The sequence below is a fragment of the Panthera onca genome, chromosome B3 (genome assembly GCF_046562875.1).
Source record: "Panthera onca isolate mPanOnc1 chromosome B3, mPanOnc1 haplotype 2, whole genome shotgun sequence".
NCBI lineage: Eukaryota > Metazoa > Chordata > Mammalia > Carnivora > Felidae > Panthera > Panthera onca.
In genome coordinates this window covers 109,601,001-109,624,371 of record NC_138344.1, presented here as the reverse complement: position 1 = coordinate 109,624,371, position 23,371 = coordinate 109,601,001, and the positions used below count along the sequence as shown (strand labels likewise).

The 23,371-nt window shown below is 40.7% G+C and overlaps 1 protein-coding gene across 9 annotated transcripts in view; it reads right to left on the bottom strand.

Moving 5' to 3' along the window:
* The window catches only part of SYNE2 (spectrin repeat containing nuclear envelope protein 2), a 339,154-nt gene that overhangs the window by 228,161 nt on the left and 87,622 nt on the right, over window positions 1-23,371 (bottom strand). For all 9 annotated transcript variants that reach the window (XM_078448168.2, XM_078448169.2, XM_078448161.2 and 6 more), the window contains exons 7-11: window positions 22,694-22,875; window positions 18,219-18,415; window positions 13,548-13,648; window positions 10,816-10,917; window positions 8,311-8,448 (exon numbers count right to left, since the gene is read on the bottom strand). In XM_078448168.2, the coding sequence (XP_078304294.2) occupies window positions 8,311-8,448; window positions 10,816-10,917; window positions 13,548-13,648; window positions 18,219-18,415; window positions 22,694-22,875 (720 nt within the window). The remainder of the gene's footprint in view (window positions 1-8,310; window positions 8,449-10,815; window positions 10,918-13,547; window positions 13,649-18,218; window positions 18,416-22,693; window positions 22,876-23,371) is intronic.

Below are 23,371 nucleotides of genomic sequence, written 5' to 3'. Positions count from 1 at the left end.
AGAGGGGACATGTAGTGGTTGTACCACAAAGTACGGTGCAATGAGCACCGAGACCCCAATGAGATGTACACACATGTGAACACTGGAGCATTTTAAATACATGTGCTCAAAAATTTAAGTAAGAAACAGAATAACACATAACACCGATTTACGCAACTTAATAATACACAAGCACATAAATACGTTATGTATTTGGCAAGAACATATGAAACGAAAAGGCCTAAGGAGACGGGGAAATGAAAGGAGGGCATGGGTATAGAAAGAAATAAACACAAATTAAACAAGTAAATAAAAGTAAGAGTAGGGCCTTGCCTAGACCCATATGCCATGAAGGGAAGAGTGAGTTTAACACAACTTTCTACATCTGACGGTCAACCAGATAAAAACAAATAAACAAACAAACAAACGAAAACCCACAGGTCTTGCCTGAACCATCTAGTGGGAACCAAAGTGCATGGTTACAGTGAAATGTAGTCAGCAATATAACAGAGCCAGGCAGAGGGGCCCAGGGAAGATCCTGGAAGAACACTGATTCCACACCAATGCCCAGACTTCTTTTTGTTAATTTTTAGTTTTTAATTTATTTTTTTGTTTCAAGTTTTTATTTAAATTCCAGTTTGTTAACAGTGTAACACCAGTCTCAAGTGTAGAATTTAGTGATTCATCACTTACATACAAAACACAGTGCTCACCATGACAAGTGCCCTCCTTAATCTCCATCACCCATTTAACCCATCCCCTGCCCACTTCCCCTCCAGTTACCCTCAGTCTGTTCTCTCTAGGTAAGGGTCTGTTTCCTGGTTTGCCTCTCTCTCTCTTTCTCTCTCTTTCACCTATGTTCATCTTTTTTATTTTTTAAATTCCTGAGGCAAGGGAAACACAAGCAAAAATAAACTACTGGGATTTCATCAAGATAAAAAGCTTTGGCACAACAAAGGAAACAATCAACAGAACTGAATGGCAGCCTTCAGAATGAGAGAAGATATTTGCAAATGACATATTTGATAAAGTGTTAGTATCCAATATCTATAAAGAACTTATAAAACTGAACATGCAAAAAACAAATAATCCGGTTTAAAAAATGGGCAGAAGACCTGAATAGACACTTTTCCAAAGAAGACATCCAGATGGCTAACAGACACATGAAAAACAAGCTCAACATCACTCATCATCAGGGAAATACAAATCAAAACTACAATGAGATGTCACCTCACGCCAGTCAGAACGGCTAACATTAATAACTCAGGCAACACTAGATGTCAGCAAGGATGCGGAGAAAGGCGAACCCTCTTTACATTGTTGGTGGGAATGCAAACTGGTGCAGCCACTCTGGAAAACAGTATGGAAGTTCCTCAATAAGTTACAAATAGAACTACCCTATGATCCAGCAACTGCACTACTCGGTATTTACCCAAAGGATACAAAAATACTGATTTGAAAGGACATATGCACCCCAATGTTTACAGCAGCACTCTCAACAATAGCCAAAGGGTGGAAAGAGCCCAAATGTCCATCAATGGATGAATGGATGAAGAAAATGAGGTGTGTGTGTGTGTATATATATATAACACACACACACACACATACACACACACACACACCACGGAACATTAGCCATAGAAAAGAATGAAATCTTGCCATTTGCAACGATGTGGATGGAACTAGAGAATAATGCGCTAAGCCAAGTAAGTCGGAGAAAGACAAATACCATACGATTTCACTCATATTTGGAATTTAAGAAACAAAACACATGAGCACAGATGCCAAGAATTCTTAAGCAAGATAAAAATCCAGCTGCTAGGCCACGTCCTTTCCTGAGGACCCCATTTAAGAATGTGGTTTTTTTGGGGCGCCTGGGTGGCTTGGTCGGTTAAGCGTCCGACTTCGGCTCAGGTCATGATCTCACGGTCCGTGAGTTCGAGCCCCGCGTCGGGCTCTGTGCTGACAGCTCAGAGCCTGGAGCCTGTTTCAGATTCTGTGTCTCCCTCTCTCTCTGCTCTTCCCCTGTTCATGCTTTGTCTCTCTCTGTCTCAAAAATAAACGTTAAAAAAAAAAAAAATTTAAAAGAATGTGGTTTTTGATCTGAACTCACATGGCTCTATTGTGGATTTTTTGGCATTCTTACTCTAAAGACCACCCCCCCCCCCATGAAGATCATGCACAAATTAAAATGTGTTTCAGTCAAATGGCTTCCTCTATTGAAAATAGGAGTTTTTAATCTGTGTTTCTCTTTCCCTTATAGTTCTACTAAATGAACTGCCACTGCTCTTTAACTTAAATTGATTTTAAATAGAGGAAAGAATAAGCAAAATTACATTTTTTAAAAGAAAAGGGTTATTTGATTCATCATTAATTGACTGAAAAACATTTACTGGGTGCCACCATGTGTAAGATAAATATCAAAAAGAAACATTCAAGGAAATGCCCAAGTATAAAGATTTTTTTCTTAAGTTTATTTACTTATTTTGAGAGACAGAGAGAGAGAGAAGAGAGAGAGAGAATCCCAAGCTGACAACACAGAACCTAACACGGGGCTTGATTCCACAAACCATGAGATCATGACCTGATCCCAGATCAAGAGTTGGACACTTAACCAACTCAGCCACCCAGGCTCCCTGGAAGATGTTACATGAGTAAAAAGCTAGGCTTAAGCTAGAAGCATTAAACATTATAGTTTTCACATTATTTTTTGTTTGTTTGTTTGTTTTTTAGGTCTATTGAGGCCTAATTGACAACATAGTAAGATATTTAAAGTGCACATCATGGTGATATGATACACCTACACATTGTGGAAGGATTCCTAGTATCTAATTAACACACCCTCACTTCGCGTATTTACCTCTTTTTTTCTTTTCTTGGTGAGAACATTTCAATTCAACTCTCTTAACAAACTTAATGATACAATACAGTGTTATGAAGTGTAGCCACTACGTTTTACATTAGATCCTCAGACCTTACTCAACTGCCAGCTGAAAGTTTGCACCCTTTTACCAACTTCAATCCCTCCTTTCCTCCATCCTGACTACCGCTTTTATCCTGTTTCTGTGAGTTTGACTTTTTTTTTTTTTTAAGCTTCCACACATAAGGAATACTATGTAGTACTTTGTTTTGCTTTAGTTGCTTCAACTTTATCTTCTCAAACGACGTAGGACAAAAGACAGCTCCGTAATCTTAAACCGTTAAGTATACGCCATTAAGCCTCCAGTTGGAAAATCCTGAAAAAAACTGTTTTCATCATTATGAATTTTTAATACGCGCTTTCAGTATACCCAAATAATTTGTACATTTGCCAAAATAAAATAAAATAAGCCAGAAAGTTGATGAGTGAGTTAAAGAGAGCCTAAGAACAATATCTTTAATCCAACTGATATTCTTTTCGCAACTGAAAGAAAGCTGAGCATGTTTTGAATGAAAAGGAACGTGTGCTGCCTGAGGGCTGTACTCTTGTTTATGTAACGGTCAGAAGGGGAAAGATAGAAGGCAATAATTACCTTTTACTACTCTTCTTTTTCACTTACCATAGAAAACTGGCTCCATACTTTTCTTTTTTAGTTTTGGAACTTATTTTTGAATTTAGTTGAAAATTTATATCTGATCTGAGCTGATCTTGTCAGGTCAAAATAGCATAATGTTGGAGCGCCTGGGTGGCTCAGTCGGTTCAGTGATCGACTTCGGCTCAGGTCATGATCTCGTGATTTGTGGGTTTGAGCCCCGTGTTGGGCTCTGTGCTGACAGCTCAGAGCCTGGAGCCTGCTTCAGATTCTGTGTGTGTGTCTCTCTCTGCCCCTCCCCTGCTCATGTTCTGTCTTTCTCTCTCAAAAAAATAAACATTAAAAAAATTTTTTAATTAAAAAAACCCATAATATTGCTATTTTGCATAGCTGGCTTAAAATGAAACCATTTACTGTGATGCCTTGAGGTAACTGTGTGCTCAAACAACTGAACCAGAAATTGTCTAGATGGTATTGACTTTTCTGTACCTGAAGGCTGTAAAATTAATACGTCTCATTTGCCACACCAAGACAAGGAGCTGTATTATAACGGAAGAATGGATTTTCAAGCTACTATCAATTCGTGGCACTGAACTCTTGCAAAATAGTGGGTTTTTTTTTTTTAATGGTTTTTCTCATTATGTTGGGTACTTTTTCCCAATCACGTTCAATAAAATTAGGCCAGGTGTTTGTGGCCTGGAACACTGTGAACTCTACAGACAAGATCTTCTTCCTCTCGTGTTTTGTTGAGGCCGTGTAACCGGGAGCTCCTGTCCTTCTCAAGGGTCAGTTTCAAAGTCGCGATGAGAACACGAGCAGCGGACACAATGAGCCGGGCCACTTGATGGGAAGGTTTCCGGAGCTGTGCTAGTTGTCCCAAATTAGGTACTTGGAGATGGTGGCTCTTTTCAGCTACTGGACCTATTTACCACCCTTCATAAAGGATGTGAAAAATGTATTCTGAAAACAGGCTGGCACTGTTGACAGCCGAGAGAGCAGGGGCCAACAGGGATCAACAAACTTTTCCAGGGCCAGAGAGAATTTTTGACTGGCAGACCATAAAAATCTCTGTTGCAACCCTGTAAATCCACCAAAAATCACTTAATTATCCACTTAAAATGCGTGAAGGGTATGGTATGTAAATTATACCTCAATAAATACGTTTAAAAAAAGAATGAAGGCAAAATAAAGACATTTAGAAATCAAAGAAAACAGAATTTACCACCCACAGACCTGCATTGTAAGTTTAAAAAAGTGTTTCAGGCTGAGGGAAATAAATTCGGATGGAAACTCCAATCTCTCCAGAAAAGAATGAAGAACATTGGAAATGGTAAATATCTAGATAATTATAAAAGACATTTTTTTCTGTTAATTTCTTTAAAATGTATGATTGTTTTTTTTTTAATTTTTTTTTTCAACGTCTTTTATTTATTTTTGGGACAGAGAGAGACAGAGCATGAACGGGGGAGGGGCAGAGAGAGAGGGAGACACAGAATCGGAAACAGGCTCCAGGCTCCGAGCCATCAGCCCAGAGCCTGACGCGGGGCTCGAACTCACGGACCGCGAGATCGTGACCTGGCTGAAGTCGGACGCTTAACCGACTGCGCCACCCAGGCGCCCCTAAAATGTATGATTGTTTTTAGCAAAAATTGGTAACATGGTCTTGGGGACTTTAAAACATTTGTTTGTGGCATAAATATATTTATATGTAAAGCAACTATAGCACAAAGAATGACAAATAAATGAATCAATTTAACTGCAAGATTTCTACATAAGAAGTTGTATGACAACTTAGAAGTTGTGTAAGTAGACTGCAAAAAAAGTTGTTTTAAGTTTATATATTTATTTTGAGAGAGAAAGAGAGACAGTTCGAATGAGCAGGGGAGGGGCAGAGAGAAAGAGAGAGAGAGACAGTTCAAATGAGCAGGGGAGGGGCAGAGAGAGATAGACAGTTTGAATGAGCAGGGGAGGGGCAGAGAGAGAGACAGAGAGAGACAGTTTGAATGAGCAGGGGAGGGGCAGAGAGAGAGAGAGAGAGACAGTTTGAGTGAGTAGGGGAGGGGCAGAGAGAGAGAGAGAGACAGTTTGAATGAGCAGGGGAGGGGCAGAGAGAGAGAGAGAGACAGTTCGAATGAGCAGGGGAGGGGCAGAGAGAGAGAGAGAGAGACAGTTTGAATGAGCAGGGGAGGGGCAGAGAGAGAGAGAGAGAGAGAGACAGTTCGAGTGAGTAGGGGAGGGGCAGAGAGAGAGAGAGAGAGAGAGAGACAGACAGTTTGAGTGAGCAGGGGAGGGGCAGAGAGAGAGAGAGAGAGAGACAGTTCGAATGAGTAGGGGAGGGGCAGAGAGAGAGACAGTTCGAATGAGCAGGGGAGGGGGAGGGGGAGAGGGAGAGAGAGAGAGAGAGAGAGAGAGAGAGAGAGAGAGAGAGAATCCCAAGCAGGGTCTGTACTGTCAGCGCAGAAGCGCAGAGTCCGACACAGGGCTTAAACCCATAAACCGTGAGATCACGACCTCAGCCGAAATCAAGAGTTGGACACTTAACTGACTGAGCCACCCAGGAGCCCCAGACTATAAAAAAATGTAAATGTATATTGTAGGCTCACTAAAAACCTGATAGAAAGCAATAGAGCCAAAAAGCCTATAGGGGCACCTGGGTGGCTCAGTCAGGTGAGCATAGAACTTTGGTTCAAGTCATGATCTGGCAGTTCATGAGTTCAAGCCCCACATCAGGCTCACTGCTATCAGTGCAGAGCCCGCTTTGAATCTTCTGTCCCCCTCTCTCTGCCCCTCCCCCACGTGCTCTCTCTCTAAAACAAATAAACATTTAAAAATTAATCAGTTAAATGTTTTAAAAAAGGTCAATAGATAAAATGAAATTCTAAAAATATCAACATAATCCAGGGCGCCTGGAACTCATGGTTCATGAGTTCCAGCCCCACGTCGAGCTTGCTGCTGTCAGCCTATCAGCGCAGAGCCTGCTTCAAATCGTCTGTCCCCCCCCTCACACTGCTCCTCCCCTGCTTTTCGTCTCTCTCTTAAAAAACAAATAAAAACATTTTTTTAAATATTAACATAGGGGCGCCTGGGTGGCTCAGTCAGTTAAGCGTCTGACTTCGGCTCAGGTCATGATCTCACGGTCCATGAGTTCGAGCCCCACGTCGGGCTCTGTGCTGACAGCTCAGAGCCTGGAGCCTGCTTCAGATTCTGTGTCTCCCTCTCTCTGACCCTCCCCTGTTCATGCTCTGTCTCTCTCTGTTTCAAAAATAAATAAACGTTAAAAAAAAATAATAAATAAATAAATATTAACATAATCTAAAACAAGGCAGGAAAAGAAAAAACAGAAATACAAAAAAACAGAGGGAATAAACAGAAAAAAAGAATAAAATGATATACCTAAATTGAGCCATATCAATAATTCCATTAAATATTAACTAAGATCTCCAAGTAAAAGGTAGAGATTATCAGAATGGATAAGAAAGCAAGATCCAACCATATGCTGCCCATAAGAGATGCACTTTAAATATAAAGACTCAGGGGTGTCTAGGTTGAATGTCCAACTCTTGATTTCAGTTCAGGTCATGATCCCAGGGTCATGGGACCAAGCCTAGTGTTGGGCTCTATGCTTAGCATGGAGCCTATTTAAGATTCTCTCCCTCTTCCTCTGCCCCCTTCCCTGCTCACACACTCTCCCTCTAAATAATAATAAAAGAAAGATAAAGACTCAAATAGATTGAAAGTAAATGAAGAAAAAGACATCCCACACAATCAGCGTAAGACTGGAATGCTCATATTGATATCAGATTAAGTAGACACCAAGAAAAACAATATTATCAGAGAAAATGGGAATATTTCATACTAATAAAAGTGTCAATTCTTCAGGAAGACATAACAATCACAAACTAATAACAAAGTTTTGAAATAGATGAAGCAAAAATTGACAGAATTAAAGGAAGGATCCCATAGGTTTCAATAGCCATCCCTCAGCAACTGATAGGATTACTAAGCAAAATGTCAATCAAGACATAGATAATCTGGGGCATCTGGGTGGCTCAGTAGGTTGAGCATCTGACTTCAGCTCAGGTCATGATCTTGCAGTTTGTGGGTTCGAGCCCCACATCAGGCTCTGGGCTGATAGCTCGGAGCCTGGAGCCTGCTTCAGACTCTGTATCTCCCTCTCTCTTTGACCCTCCCCTGCTCACACTCTGTCTCTCTTGCTCAAAAACAAACAATAAAAAAAAATCTTTTTTAAAGACATAGATAATCTGACACAATCAACCACCTTATCTTAACTGATATCTATAGAATGCTGTGTCAAATAACTACAGAATACATGTTCATCTTAAGTGCAAATGGTATTACACCAACATGCTCTATGTCTCAGGTCATAACACAAATCTTAATAAACCGAAAAAAATTGAAATCATACAGATATATTCAGACACACATACACATGCATCTTCACACATTCTCTCTAGGCTCATCCCTAACCCCCTCCGAGAATCTACTGATAGCTACACAGGACACCGGTCCACGGAAAAGGTGAGGCTGGTCAGTCAGAATATGGATAATCTACTCTGGCAAGGCAATCATTGATAGCAAATATAAAAACTTTGGACAAGCAGCTTTTCCAAGCAGAATGCTCTAGATTCCTATTTAAATATCAATCACTGCCCACGTGAGACCCTGGAGAAAATAAAAGCATACTCTCCCAAGTTTCTGATGAAGCATCTACTCTTTTACAGCATTCCTCATGGAAGTCTAATCATCCAACAAACAAAGCTGCCCCACGAAAATGTTCTAATCAACATAACACGGTAACCTGGTAGTTGAGGCCATCCCAGACGTCTCTCAACTGTAACTGATCTTCATTCAGCTCATCCAAGTTCCTTTCTATTGGCAGGATGTCCAAAAAGGGCTCTTTTCCTTCATTGAAGGACTCCAAAAAGGACAGCAGGCTCTACCATCAGAAGAATATTTTAAAGACAGAAATTTTAAATCAGTTAATATAAGGTAATCCGCTATTTTAAGGTCTATCACTGCAGCTTATGTTTAAATTTTTACTTAAAGAGAGGTACGATTCCCTGGATTCAGGGTCCTCTACACTGATGTGGTACCTTTCTTCAGTGCACCCCGATCACTTGAATGCCCTCATGGTAACACAGGTCACAGCTTGTGTCTTGTCAGCACTGTTGAATTTCTAAGGGAATGGAGCGGCAAGGTCCCCCAGCTCTAGAGGACAAATCATGACGCCACACGGACAATGGGAGTTTCTCTGTCCTCCCTGGATATGTGTTCACAACAAAATAAGAATGAGTAGAAGTGAGAACTATCCAGCAGCGGTCATCACGGACAAACGTGTCTATGATTAACTGTGCTCAAGCCGTTGTTGCTTCCCAAGTTGTTTTTTACAGACTTGAGAAAATTTATTTTGTCCCCGAAAATTTAATAAATTAAGCTTTTCTTGGCTCGTATTAGTGTGAAGTTCGTGTTTAAGAGTCACCAATTCCATAAATATTATTTCAGCCCTTATTCATAATAATTGGCAGATTTTATCTTATTTTATTTTATTTCATTTCATTTCGGCTAAAGATTTATGAGCTGGGGTGTCCAGCTGGCTCAGTCGATAGAGCAAGTGACTCTTGATCTTGGGGTCGTGCGTTCAAGCCCCATGGTGGACGTAGAGCTTACCTTAAAAAGTAAATAAATAAATAGAATTTGTGGAAAGATTAAGTTTTATGAGCAAACCAAGGGATAATTACTGTAATTCTTTCTCACCCCTAATAACTCCCTAAGGCCTTTTATTCGAGAAAGCGGAATCCATGGTGCCTTACTAAATCAAAGAGGTAGGTGAGAGTAAAGCACTTCCGGGGACGCTGGGACTCTTGTCAATAAAAAACATATCAGGCCAAAGATGGAAGCAGCACAAAAACCTGGACCTGTACGGTCCAGATGGAAGGAAGACGAGAACATCCCATCCCTTTCTTCCCTGATGCCTCTAAACCAAAAAGGATGCTGTTGCCAGTAAGCTACACAATCCGCTGAATGTTGGCGTGGGACAGGCTGGATTCACCCAACTCGCCCGCTCAGCCTGCAGGTGCTAAGTGCGGAGCAAGCACATGACCGTACCCCTGCTCTATTCCCAGTGGAAATCCGATGGGGAGCAGAGCTGCAGGGACCGTGGGTTCTAAGGAACAGGGCTGAAAAATCCTCATCTCGGCTCCTGTTAGGCTCCTTCAAGATGGTACAGGTTCTCCTGGTCACCCGGGAGGAACCCCACGAAATAGAGAGCTGGGTCTTCGAGGCTAGACTTCACGCGAACCCGCCTCTCCCTGGCAGTAGCTGTGTAACCTCAGGTGTCGTGGAATAACACCACCACGTTCAGCAAGATGCTGTGATGGGTAAAATGCTCGTCAGCAAGGTGCTTGGTACACTGCAGATATTCAAATGTGGTGACAGTCATAGTTGTCGTTCTTCCCCAAAGGGCGCCTCGGTTGAGGCCCTACACTTGGGGGTTATAACTTGGGGTTGGCTTCATTTTTTACTTCCTGATCTTTTTTTTTCCATTCCATATAACCTAGTTCTGCTCTAGACTGGGGACTGGAAAACTTTTACTGTAAGAGGCAAGATAGTAAATGCCTAGGCTTGAGGCCCATACGGTCTCTATTGCCACTATTTGAGTCTGGCGTTGCAATGCAAAGGCAGCCACAGACCATACCTTCATGGGCATGGCTGTGTTCCAGGAGTACCTAATTTACCAAATTGGTGGGGCCCACAGACCAGTTTGCCACGCCCTGCTATACAATCTTACTATTCAAGGTACCTTAAGGACCAAGTATTAGCAACACCTGGAAGCTTGCTGGAAATGCAGAATCTCAGGCCCCTCCCCAGGTCTACTGAATTAGAATCTGCATCTTAGGGACACCTGGGTGGCTCAGTCAGTTAAGCACCTTCTTCTCAGTTCAGGTCACGATCTCATGATTCGTGAGATTGAGCCCCACGTTGGGCTCTGTGCTAACAGCGCACAGACTGCTTGGGATTCTCTCCCTCTATCTCTCTGCCCCTCCCCTGCTCATGCTCTCCCTCTCTCTCTCTCTCAAAGTAAATAAGTAAACTTAAAAAAAAAAAATCCGCATTTTAACAAGATTCCCCAGGGAGTTCACGTGCACATTAAAACTTGAGAAGCACTGTCCTAGAACGTGATGCTAAAACTTGAAGCTAGTTTAGCATTTACATAATTAACTCTGCAAGACTTTTTTTCCCCAAAACATCCTACTCTTCCCTAAGAGTAAGCTGCAAACAAATTGCTGTTTAAAGTCATACTTACATCATACTTTTTAGAGCAGGTCTCATTTGCTGAATCCGTTAGCACTTTCTGTAGTTTTTTCTCTTGTAGAGTTAACCAGACCACAGCATCTTTCACCTTTCCCTATAATTCACACACACATTTAACACTCTATCCTAAATAGGCTTGGAGATTTTCCTTTTTGACAGTAAAATTAGCAACCTCAAATGTCAGTGAAATAATGCAAGCATTACACACCAATGACTCCTTGTGCCGAAGAGGAAGTCTGCTTTTTCACCTAACACCTTGAATTTTAAAATGGATTGAAACTAGCACCTGAACACAATGTGCTAAAGAAACAGGGCATGCAAGCCCCTGATTTTTTTTTTTTTTTTTTTGGCTTAGCCACTCCCATTATTCCGCAATTCTGAAGAACATTATTCTAAACTACTTACCCATAGTAAGCATATCAGAATACTGCTTTCCAATACATCTAAACAGGGTTAATAAAGAGATGCTGACACCCAGATACACAGACATCAAAAATATCTTAGGCAGGGGCACCTGGGTGGCTCAGTCGATTTGAGCATCAGACGTCAGCTCAGGTCATGATCTCACAGTTCATGGGTTCGAGCCCCATGTCGAGCTCTGTGCCGACAGTTCAGAGCCTGCAGCATGCTTCGGATTCTGTGTCTCCCTCTTTCTCTCTCCCTCTCCCCCTCCCCGACTCACGCTTTGTCTCGCTCTCTCTCTCTCTCAAATATAAACATTAAAAAGAAATTTTTAAATATCTTAAGCATTTTAAAGACCCTAAAAATAACTACTAAAGGTTTTGGTTCTGCTATCATATGGATGTGAGTAACAATTCTTTTTTCCTAGATTCTTGCCTGCTTACATTCAAAAGTTAATTTCACTGCCAGAGGATAAAGCAAAAGACATTACATCTTATTTTCATTTCCTTTAAACTTCATTTACTTTTTCTCTATTAAGTAGGCGTGTTTTCTATATATTTTTGCATCTGATTTCATGGACAGTTTAATTTTTCATTTTATTTTTTAATAAGAAAATTACTTAGAAAAGAGTAGCTCCTCAGCAGGTCAGGAATAAGTGAGCTGAACTATAGGCCTCAGTCTCAGCTTGAGTCTCTGTTCCAGAGTCAGCAACAATCTAGCACAGCGCCTCAAACATAACGGTTGGAAAAACCTAGGCCCAAGTTTGTCACATACAATGTGATAATATGACTGCCTGTAAACATGTCTGAAGAAGCAGTTTAAATAAATATTAAAATAATATTCGGGGGTGCCTGGGTGGCTCAGTGGGTTAAGCATCTGACTTCGCTCGGGTCGTGATCTCACGGTTCGTGAGTTAGAGCCCTGCATCGGGCTCTACGCTGACAGCTCAGAGCCGGGAACCTAGTTCTGATTCTGTGTCTCCTTCTCTCTCTGCCCCTCACCTGCTCACACTCTGTTTCTGTCTCTCTCTCTCTCTCAAAAATAAATAAACATTTAAAAAATTAAAAATAATAATATTCAAAAAGTTTACTAAATTCACAGCACTCATTTATCTTCACAGCAGCAGAGAATAATTGTTTATTTTCATTTCCGCTCAGTGATTTTTATGAAATTTCCACCCACAATATTTCGTGTACCTGACTGAAAGTCAAAGGAAAAAATTGAATAATCAAATGGCAAACTGATAGTGATTCAAGAGTACCTCAACAAACAAAGATCAAGAGTAGAACACACTGCTTCCATTTTTATAAATTATATGATCCCAGGGGTGCCTGGGTGGCTCAGTCAGTTAAGCATCTGACTCTGGATCTTGGCTCAGGCCTTGATCTCACAGTTAATGAGTTCGAGTCCCATGGTGGGTTCTGTGCTAACGGCACGGAGCCTGTTTGGGATTCTCTCTCTCCCCCTCTCTCTCTGCCCCTCCCACAATCTCTTGCTCTCTCTCAAAATAAATAAATAAACATAAACAAATAAATAAATAATATGATCCCAGGTATATGTAGCTAAAATTAGATTGTGGTGATAGTTGCACAAGTAAGTAAATATGCCAAAAACCACTGAATTGTAAACTTTAATTTTTTGTAATGTTTATTTTTGAGAGAGAGAGAGATACAGACAGACAGAGCACGAGAAGGGGAGAGGCAGAGAGAGGAGACACAGAATCTGAAGCAGGCTCCAGGCTCGACACGGGGCTCGAACTCATGAGCTGTGAGATCATGACCTGGGCGGAAGTCAGATGTTTACCTGCCTGAGCCACCCAGGCAACCCTGAATTGTAAACTTTAAATGGTTTATTTTATGATATGTGGATTAAATCTTTAAAAAGCTGTGAAAATCAAAATAGACAAAAATGAGGTAGCTCTAGGACTTTTCAAGTTCCAGTGCTAAACGTAATTTGTCCTATACGGCGTCTATGTAAAAGTTATTTTCGGTAAGTCAGCAAAGTTTAATAAATTACCACTTTTAACTTAAAAATGAAAAAAAAAAAAAAAAACAGGTGAAACAAATCTACAGTGAAAGAAACTGGAACACTGGTTGCCTGGGGTGCGGAGTACAGACAGGAAAGAGGAACACTGGAACATTCTGGGTAAGAGAAACGTGTTACATCATGATTGTTATATGGGTTACCTGGGTGTATGCATTTGTCAAAATTCATAGAACTGCACATTTCAGCTCTAGATGCAAATTATACCTCAATTTTTAGAATGAAACCATTGGTAGCATACAACAAAAATGAGCTTGAGACATACTTATGAGGACATACCTGAGCTACAGCTCCAGTCCCAGATGCATCCTTCGAATACCGTAGAAATTGTGCCACATAAGTCATGATTGACTTTTCATCAGGATTAACAACGTCCACATCTGCAAGATGTGCCACAGGATCAATTAGCTATAGATGTGATTTCCTACAATTACTACCCAAGAACAGGCCATGCCACGAGATAGCCTTGGAATAAACCAAAGCAGCTAACCAGCCGTGCAAATCTCTGTGGTCAGTCGCCCTTGCTCCAAGGCTGTGCATTGGCTAAGAGCTTAGATCCAGAGTCAGAGCTGAGTTGAACCCTGGCAGTAGTAAATGCACAGCCTCAATTTCCACTACGCCTGTTGTAGGCAGAAGAGCGTAAGTAGAGAGGGAGAGTGGAACAGAGAAAATACAGCTTTTCAGAGACACGGTATGGAAACTCCTCCAGGAGTGTAGAGTGTAGGAACGTACAGCAACTAGAACCCATTCCTGTCACACCAGTCTCAGGAAGTGCACAGTAGAGCATTTCCAAAAGCATAGGTTCTATGGAAGACTTATTCAAGACATCCACAAGATTTTATTTGTTCATTTGTGGAACAAATGTAATTACTCAGAGCCTTCTGTGGGCCAGTCTTTGTACTGCATTAACAAAGTCCGTGGTGAAAAAACATTGGAAAATGCTGAATTTAAACAAAGTAAAAATATTATAAATTCCATAAGCGCAGACCTTCTCCAGACATAAAACAAATTAGATAGATCACAAAATCCAAAGGGATCACAATATGTTACAGACAAAATGAACACATAATTTTGGGCTATCTTTTGATGTTGCCAAAACAACTACGAAGATATTGAAAAGGAAATCATTTGTGTTTATTTATTTTTAATTTTTTTAATGTTTGTTTATTTTTGAGAGAGAGAGCAAGAGTGGGGGAGGGCAGAGAAAGAGGAAGACACAGAATCCAAAGCAGGCTCCAGGCTCTGAGCTGTCAGCACAGAGCCCAACACGGAGCTCGAACCCACAAAACGTGAGATCATGACTTGAGCTGAAGTTGGATGCTTAACCGACTGAGCCACCCAGGCGCTCCTTTTGTGATTATTAATTCAGTTAAAATAAACTCATCAAATATTTATAGAGAGTCAACAAATGCAGGTCACAAGCAAGATATGTAAGGCTCATTCTTGCCCTCAATTCATTCAACAAGTGGATGCAAGACACTTAAGCAAATGCTAGATGCCTGAGGACATTATCTGCCCCTCAAGGAGCTTACTGTTAGGAAAAAAACAAACAACAAAGAAATATAACACACTATGCATGCTTCAGCAAATGTGTTTACTGGACCCAATGACTATTCTAAGTAGGCTGAGGGAGAACATGAACCTAATCTATATTCAAATTAAAAGATTCAACACAGTAGACATATAAAAGGTATCGATAAAAAGTTAGGGGTGGAGTTTCAATAAAGGAAGAATCCCTAAGAGCAGAGTTATTCTTTTACTGAAAAAAAGTGTAAGTAAAAAAAGGTAAAAGTACATCAAGAGATACATAAAATAATTATACTGGCTTAACTAGATGTTTCTTTTCAAAAACTTTATTGCATGAAAAAATTAAAAATAAATAAAGGCTTTATTGTATATGAAGTCATGCACAGTGATTAAATGTTTTAATAAAATTGTCAAAAGATAATTCTCTTATTCAAATATGACAACAGCATTTAGTTTGCATAAATAATGACGTATTTTCACATTTTGAGCTATTGTTTAAGCTATTTAAAGTGAATTATGGGCAACCATTTATACAGTGGAAATTTGGCTTTTTTATACTGTCACATTATTTGCTGAATTACTTTTACATACTAAAAGAGAAAAAATATTTTACACTGATATTTAGAGAATCACAACATGAAAGGAGTATTAAAAAAACAAATAGTAATCAGACAAGGGGATAAAACAAAACATGAGGAAACACAAAGAAAAGAAAAAAGATAATGAAAAGCCAAAAAGGAAAGAGAAAAGACAAAGAATGGGAGAAAAGGAAGAAAGAAAGAAAAGGGAGGCGAGAACAAATAAGGAAGGGAGAGTTAACAAGAAGAATTATCAACAAGCAACAGAAACCAGAGCAATGACAAACCTAATATACAAAAACATGAAACCATTAGGCTAACTCTCAACTTAGAAATACCACCTAATTCAACTGAGGTCCAAGAAGGCTAAGACCCGGTAGCAACACGCATAGCTAGTGCCCAGATCTTAGCTTCTAATCCCATTCTCCAGTAAAAGAAACCGGTACTCCCTGGGGAGATGGTTGACCCCCGCCGGGGTAGGAAACATCCAAGATGAGCCTGGAGCATCTTGCAGCACCAGGAAATAAGGATGTGCTCAAAAGCAAACAAGGAAACGCCACATCGAGGGCAGTATGTCAAAGGGGCAGAGGAGCTAGCTAAAAGAGCTCCTAATGGCTGAATCTTTGAGTTAAAAAAAAATGTTTTTTTAATTTGAGCAGTTAAATACACAAAACAGTATTAGGTTACAACCCAAAGTAGAAAATGAAATGTCCATAAGCCCATATTGATATAAATAAATGGTTGGAGGGGCGCCCGGGGGGCTCAGCCGGTTAAGTGTCCAACTTCGGCTCAGGTTGTGATCTCATGGCTGGTGGGTTCGAGCCCCGCATCAGGTTCTGTGCTGACGGCTCAGAGCCTGGAGCCTGCTTCAGATTCTGTGTCTCCCTCTCTCTCGCTCTCTCTGCCCCTCCCCCTCCTAAGTGTCGGCTACGCATACCGACTTCCCAAAGAGTACAACACACGAAGAGGGAAACAAAAAAAAAATCGCTTCACAGGGAAGCAACCTGGCAAACACTACCTCAGCCAGGTAATTTTTTTTTAATTAAAAAAAATTAAATTATATAAATGATCAAATAAAACATATTAAAACAAATGTAATAAACACTCAAAACTCACGACTTCCCAACTATTTTACCACATTTTACTACTACCGGTGCTCTTGAGGTTACTTACCTCTGTTGCACCTGTAAGATAGAAAACTACATAAAAAAAAAAAAAGAAAGAAAGAAAGAAAACTACATAATTGTGCGTTAGGGTTGCACATCTTTTCCCTACTCTGTGTTCAGTGACTTCACACCGGAATCGGCCGTGGTGGCAATGTTCAAACCGCACACAACCACAAAAATCAGCAAATGAGGGCTTGATTTCTTGTATATTGATTACAAAGAAAGGGATGGAGAAAATGTTAATAATGCACGTTAAGCTTAAAAGTACGTCCTGTCTAGGGGCACCTGGGTGGCTCAGTCAGTTAAGCATCGGACTCTTGATCTGGGCTCAGGTCATGATCCCACCGTTCGTGAGATAGAGCCCCAAGTCGGGCTCTGCATTGACAGTGTGGAACTTGCTTCGGATTCTCTCTCTCTCTCTCCCTTTCTCTCTGCCTCTACCCCGCTTGCGTGCTCTCTCTCCCTCTCTCACAATAAGTAAACTCTGAAAGACAAAAAAAAAAAAAAAGCATGTCCTATCTAGAGCTGCGAAGTTGCACAAAAAATTGAGGAAATATTCTTCCAATATTAGATTCAGCAAAAAAAGTCATTCACATGTTGAAGAACAAGTCAAGTTCCAACAAACATCTTTATTGTCGTACTTACTCATGAACGTAAAGACAATTATTTGCTAACATTCATGTCAGGACTTCACGTGTCCAGCAACCGCAACCATAAGTTGGCTGCAGGTGGATAGAAGCGTTTGGTGAAAATCAACAAAAACATCTGGGGCTACATGGAATTCATAATAAATGTATCACATATTTTCTTATCATTTGTAAACTGTGTGCTACGTGTGCCTTATATTAGTAATATTTGAGATAGACGTGTGTACGTATCCACACACACTCAGGCACACACATGCATTGCTCTGGAGACCCAGTCACACATTACCTACACACCCTGGTTGTACAGCTGAGACTAGAATGTGTACTTCTTAATTTGTCGGTGCATTGTAATCTTCGCGAATCCTACACACCCCTTTTATGAGCTTACCGGGATTTTTAATAAGCGTTGGTACATTAAGAAACAATACAACCCACAGCAAAGTGCTTTTCCAAAGAATTAAATCATCTTAATCTTAATTTTGTGAAGTTAACATAATCATCTCTTTAAACAAAACCCGTATTTAGGATTTTGCTGTGGTCGTTAACCATACCACACAATGTGTCGAGCATAATCACGGCAAAGCCTAGCCAGCCACAGAGGGCGAAACAAACAAACAAACAAACAAACAAACAAGAGTTTCTGTCCTCAAAGAAGTTCAGCTTTACCTAGGGGGAAAGAGTGGAGAGGGGAAATACGTTAACCCAAAGAACGGTCTTACCAGGGAGCTTTTAGAACAGAATAACAGAATCAAGGGAACACAACGTAGAACACAATGAAAGAAAACTAAGACAAAGACTCAAATTATTTCCAATAACAGCATTGCTTGCTTTCAGCTGTCTTGTCATCCTGGCAATTACTGAAGTTAATGAATTGGTAGGAATTCTTAGTGTCATGAAATTTAATAAAGAGTTTAAGTTATTAAACCCTCCGGGGCAATAATACCGTTATGTTTATTTATGTAGAGGTACTGTTTACATTTCCCAGCCAACTTCACACTGGACAGTGTTTTAAAAAGAAAGAAGCTTCTTTACCTTCTGGTTCTAACAACTTGGGGATTTTAAATTCCCGTTCGGCAATTCCAAAGGCCTCTTTCAGATTGTCTTTGTTGGATCTATGCTTCACTGTCTTCATGTCAATTAGGTCTGGTCGCAAGGCATGAATGACAGCCAAAAAAGCCATCCCATTTCTCCAGCTTGACTTAAAATCTGTCACACTGACAGACTCACACCTATCACAAAAGGACAAAAACATGATAAATACTATTTAAAAAATACGTCAAAGCACATCCACCATATTCAATAGTAATGAAAACAGATTTCAGTGAATCAAATACATCACATATTCTAGGAAAATATTTTATTTTAATCTTGTGGTCATATTAAAGTGAAATGCCAGCTTTGATGAGGCTCATGGTACCGCAGAACATTGGTGCTCAAAGTGTGGCCCTTGGACCAGCAGCATCAGCGTCACCTGGGCTGCAAGTGCTAGAAATACAAATTCCCAGTCGGACACAACCCCAAACCTACTGCATTAAACTCCGCAGGTAGATCTGAAATCTGTGTCTCCAAAAGCCCTCCAAGCGACAACAGCCACGCAAGTTTAATGCTCTTCATTCAGGAATCTGTTGGCTCGGCACTGGCTTTAGACTTCTACGTGTAATTAAGTTCCTTTCACTAGCGGAAACAATTTCTTTCTCGTTAGAACAAATTATATGATACATTGTGCCACTTTAACGGTCAGTAGCTTATCACTCCTCTGCTTAAAACTAGTCATCACAGATGAATGGATGAACAGACTGTGATGTATTGATATAGTGGAATATTATTCGGCCCTAAAAAAGAAAGACGTTCTGACCCATCTTACAACATGGAAGAACCTTGACGGTATTATGCAGAGTATAAGAAACCGGTCACCAAAGAGCAAATCCTGTATGATTCTACTCATGTAAGGCACCTTGAGTAATGAAATTCATAGATAAAGAAAAGTAGACCACTGGCTACAGGAGGAAAGGCTGGGAGAGAGTTTTAATTTCATAAGATGAGAAAAGTTCTGGAGATGGATAGTGGTGATGGTTACATCACAGTATGAATGTACTTAATGCCACCGAACTGGACATTTAAAAATGTTAAAATGGTAAATTTTATGTTCTATATGTTTTACTACAATAAAAAAATTTTTTTTCAAAAACAAAAACCCTGTCGGGGCCCTTGGGTGGCTCAGTCGGTTAAGTAGCCAACTCTTGATTTCAGCTCGGGTTGTGATCTCACCATCAGGAGATTCAGCCCTGAGTTGGGCATGCTTAAAATTCTCTCTCTCTCTCCCCCTCCCTCTCTGCTCCTCTCCCACCTATGCTCTCTCTCTCTCTCTCTCTGTCTCTCTCTCTCACAAACAAAACCCTGCCATAGCTTATCGGAATAACATCTCTCAGTCTGGCCCACGAGGCCTAACATAGTTTGTCCCCTGCCTACAACTTCCACCCTTGTATCTCCCTCTCTTACAATGTTGTAGCCACTCTGGCTTCATTCCTTTCTCAACACCGTGCTCTTTTTTAAGTTTTATTTTAGAGAGAGAGTGCAAGTGGGGGTGAGGGACAGAGGGAGAGGGGAAGAGAGAAAGAGAGAAAGAGAGAAAGAGAGAAAGAGAGAGAGAGAGAGAGAGAGAGAGTATAAAGCAGGCTCTATGCTCAGCACAGAGCCCAACACGGGACTCACGGGACTCGATCCCACAACCTTGGGGTCATGACCTAAGCCAAAAACAAGAGTGGGATGCTCAACCGACTGCGCCACCCAGGCACCCCCACGCTCCTTTTAATCCCTCTGCGCGGATGCTCTTTCTCCCAGATCTTCATACACCTGAAGCTTTCTCCTTCAGTCCTCACTCAAAGGTCTCTTTCTCAGAAAGGCGCTCCATGGTCGCCTCAGATAAAAGCTACCCTCCCACCTTTGACATTCTCAATCATCGTAAGTCCTTCCTGACTTTACTGCCAACTGTAGTTATGACATTGATCCATCTGCTGTGGGCCAAGCCCCTGGAAAGTAAGGGCCTTGTCCTCCTTGTCTCCTACAGTAGGCTCATCCCCAAATGGTATCTGGCATATAAATGTGCTTAATATATATATATATATTTCAAATCATTCCATCAATCACAACTCTGCATTTGACAAGGGATCAGTGAAGATGTTTTTTTTAATTTTTTTTTAACGTTTTATTTATTTTTGAGACAGGGAGAGACAGAGCATGAACAGGGGAGGGTCAGAGAGAGGGAGACACAGAATCTGAAACAGGCTCCAGGCTCTGAGCTGTCAGCACAGAGCCCAATGCGGGGCTCGAACTCACGGACCGTGAGATCATGACCTGAGCCGAAGTCGGCTGCTTAACCGACTGAGCCACCCAGGCGCCCCCAGTGAAGATGTTTTAAGAGCACAGTTGCCTATGTGGGAAATAATCCAGGACAACTGTATTTTCCTTTAATATGTCATAAAAAATATGAGGAAATTCAATGGACCCATTTAACGTATCAATCAAATGAGAAAAACCGCTCGAGAAATAGTCAACCTCAGACGACCTGGGCTTTCCTGAACCTCTTAGGAAAAAAACGCCTAAACTATGACTGTGATAAAACTACATGGTATTCGGTGATTTTTGTCTTGCTTAACAAATCTTTATGTGGTCCACACTTTGTTCAGAAACTGTTCTAAATACTTAAAAAATAATTTTTATAATACACCTAATAACGCTATGAAGTGTTAGTATTGTCCACAGTTTTATGATTGAGGAAACTCCAACGCAAAGAGATTCAGTAGCTGAAGTCACCAGTTAGAAACTGCTGGGAGCCACGACTCGAACGGAGGCTCCGGGCTTCAGAACGCTAAGCACAACTGGCTAAAGGGATGGCTGGGGCCGAGGGCAGGGCAGAGCGGGGATCAGAACCGGCTAAGTGCTGACTGGCAGGCGCTGCCCTCAATAAAGCCCCAGGCTGTGAGATGGGCTCTGCACTGACGAGTGGATACCAATCCCACAGAGAACAAGCTGCTGCCAGGTGTTAGAGAGGGCGGGTTAGGGCTCCAGAGTGACTGGCAGGACCTCAGCTCATTGAGAAGTTGCAAACCGGGTCCCCGCTTCATCTCCTTCAGAAACGTGAGAATACGACACATTTCTTACAACATAGTCTCCCCGTAGTCTGGATCTCGGATGAGTTCCAGGGACACATAGAATATCGAAGTAAGCCCTCTAAAAATGTCACCAATGAGGGCCCAAACTAGAATAAACTCCTGATGAATTACTTCAGAAGGATTCACTACATCTTGACAAGTTTAGCACAGCTCATAGTTGGAAAGTAGGGAAAGACATGGAGAAAAGGTAAACTGTGGCAAAACATTTGGACTTCCAAGTGGTTTGAAATTTATTTACAGATAAATGAAACAAGTCTGAATATGATTTGATAATGCTCTTCACACATTATTATTTTTGATTAAAAAATTTAGAATTATTATTATTATTTATTTTGGATTCTTTTAGATTAAAAAATATAGAAAACGGAAGTAAAACCATCTCTAGAAGATTCAAGAAAAAGTCCATTTGCTGTATGTAAAACCTTATAAGATCTGTATGTCTTTTTGTCCTTCACGAAATACAGAGGATGCATGACAACTAAAGAAAGGCCGGAGGCAGAAGTTAACATCCTAGCCTACTACTGGGAAGAAGCTACTCAGAAGCCCACCATTTGTGAGGTCTTAGCGACACAGTTATGCCTCTATTTATTCAGACCATGCTGCGATGGGAGAAGAAAGGCCATTTGAACTCTACAGCTCATCTCATGGGGAGTTCTGCATCCTAACTCCTTATTTTTCCTAAATCCCATCCCAGCAAGTGTTTAAAATGAAAAAGTAAATGTCTGCCAAGAGCAAACCTTTTTCTTTGTAAAACAGAATTTCTGGACACTAACTTCCTATCATCATCCCCACTTAAAAAAAAAACAAAAAAAAAACCTCCTATTTTCTGGCTTCTGTTCCTTGACTGAGCTACAAATTTCTAAACAATGGGGACTGTGGTGTTTTAATGTAGTCCTATGCAGTTCCAAGGGATAATTTTATGTGTTGATTCCTTATTCATTCATTTGTTCATTTATTCATTCAATACGCATTTATGGAGCGCCTACCAGGAACTTACATTGTGCTAGCTTCTGGGGATACACAGTCAAGAAAAATGTAGTCCTGACTTTTAAAAAGCTCCTAGTGTGGTTGATTTGGACGAACGTCTGCATTTGAAAGATTCACTCCAAAAGAAAGGAGGATAGTAAACATTTTCCTTTTAGGAGAGGGAAGCTCTACATTTGGAAGATTCACTCCAAAAGAAAGGATAGTAAACATTTTCCTTTTAGGAGAGGGAAGTGTTCCGACGTATGTTATATGCCCAGTCAGCCTTATTTTCAGACCTGGAGTCAGTAAGGTTGTGTTAGCGGGTAAAGTCACCCTGTGTGTCTCCCGTGGTCAGAGCAAACTACTTACGGGGCACATTGCTCCTGAGCCCACAAGAGAAGAGCCTTCTTTGCAGACATCTGCCATCTTTCTTGGGCTTTGGAGCATTTCTTGGCTGGAGGACTTGAGGTAGGAGATGAGTCAGCCACACTCACACTGTCCAAGGAAGGTTGATTGTAATTGCAAGAAAGAGTCCGGGCAAGCTCTTCGATCTAAGGAACACATAATAATAGTCGACACATACAAATCATAGGTTAAAAGCATTGAGGCTAAACCTTCAGCCAAAACAAGACCTGAAAAGAATCAGGTAGCAAACACGAAAATTCGTTCCGATTTTTTTGGAGGCGGTAAGATAACACCTATGGAAAACTTTAAAAGACAAACCTACACACATAGTAACATGTATTATTGAGAGAAGTGCACTTCTCTTAATAATTAACAGATTCTCCAGACAACCAGTAACAGTAGATGTGACCAACACAATTAATAAACCTGATCTGACTGGCATACTCCATTGTACCTCAAATGGCAGAATCAACATTCTTTTCAAATCCATATAAAATATTTACTAAAATTGAGCCATAAAACAAGTTTCAGCAGTTTTGAAGAACTGAAACCATTCAGATGGTATTCTCTGACCACACTGAAATTAAGCTAGAAATCAGTAACAAAGGCATAACAAACAAAATCCCCAACTATTTGGATATT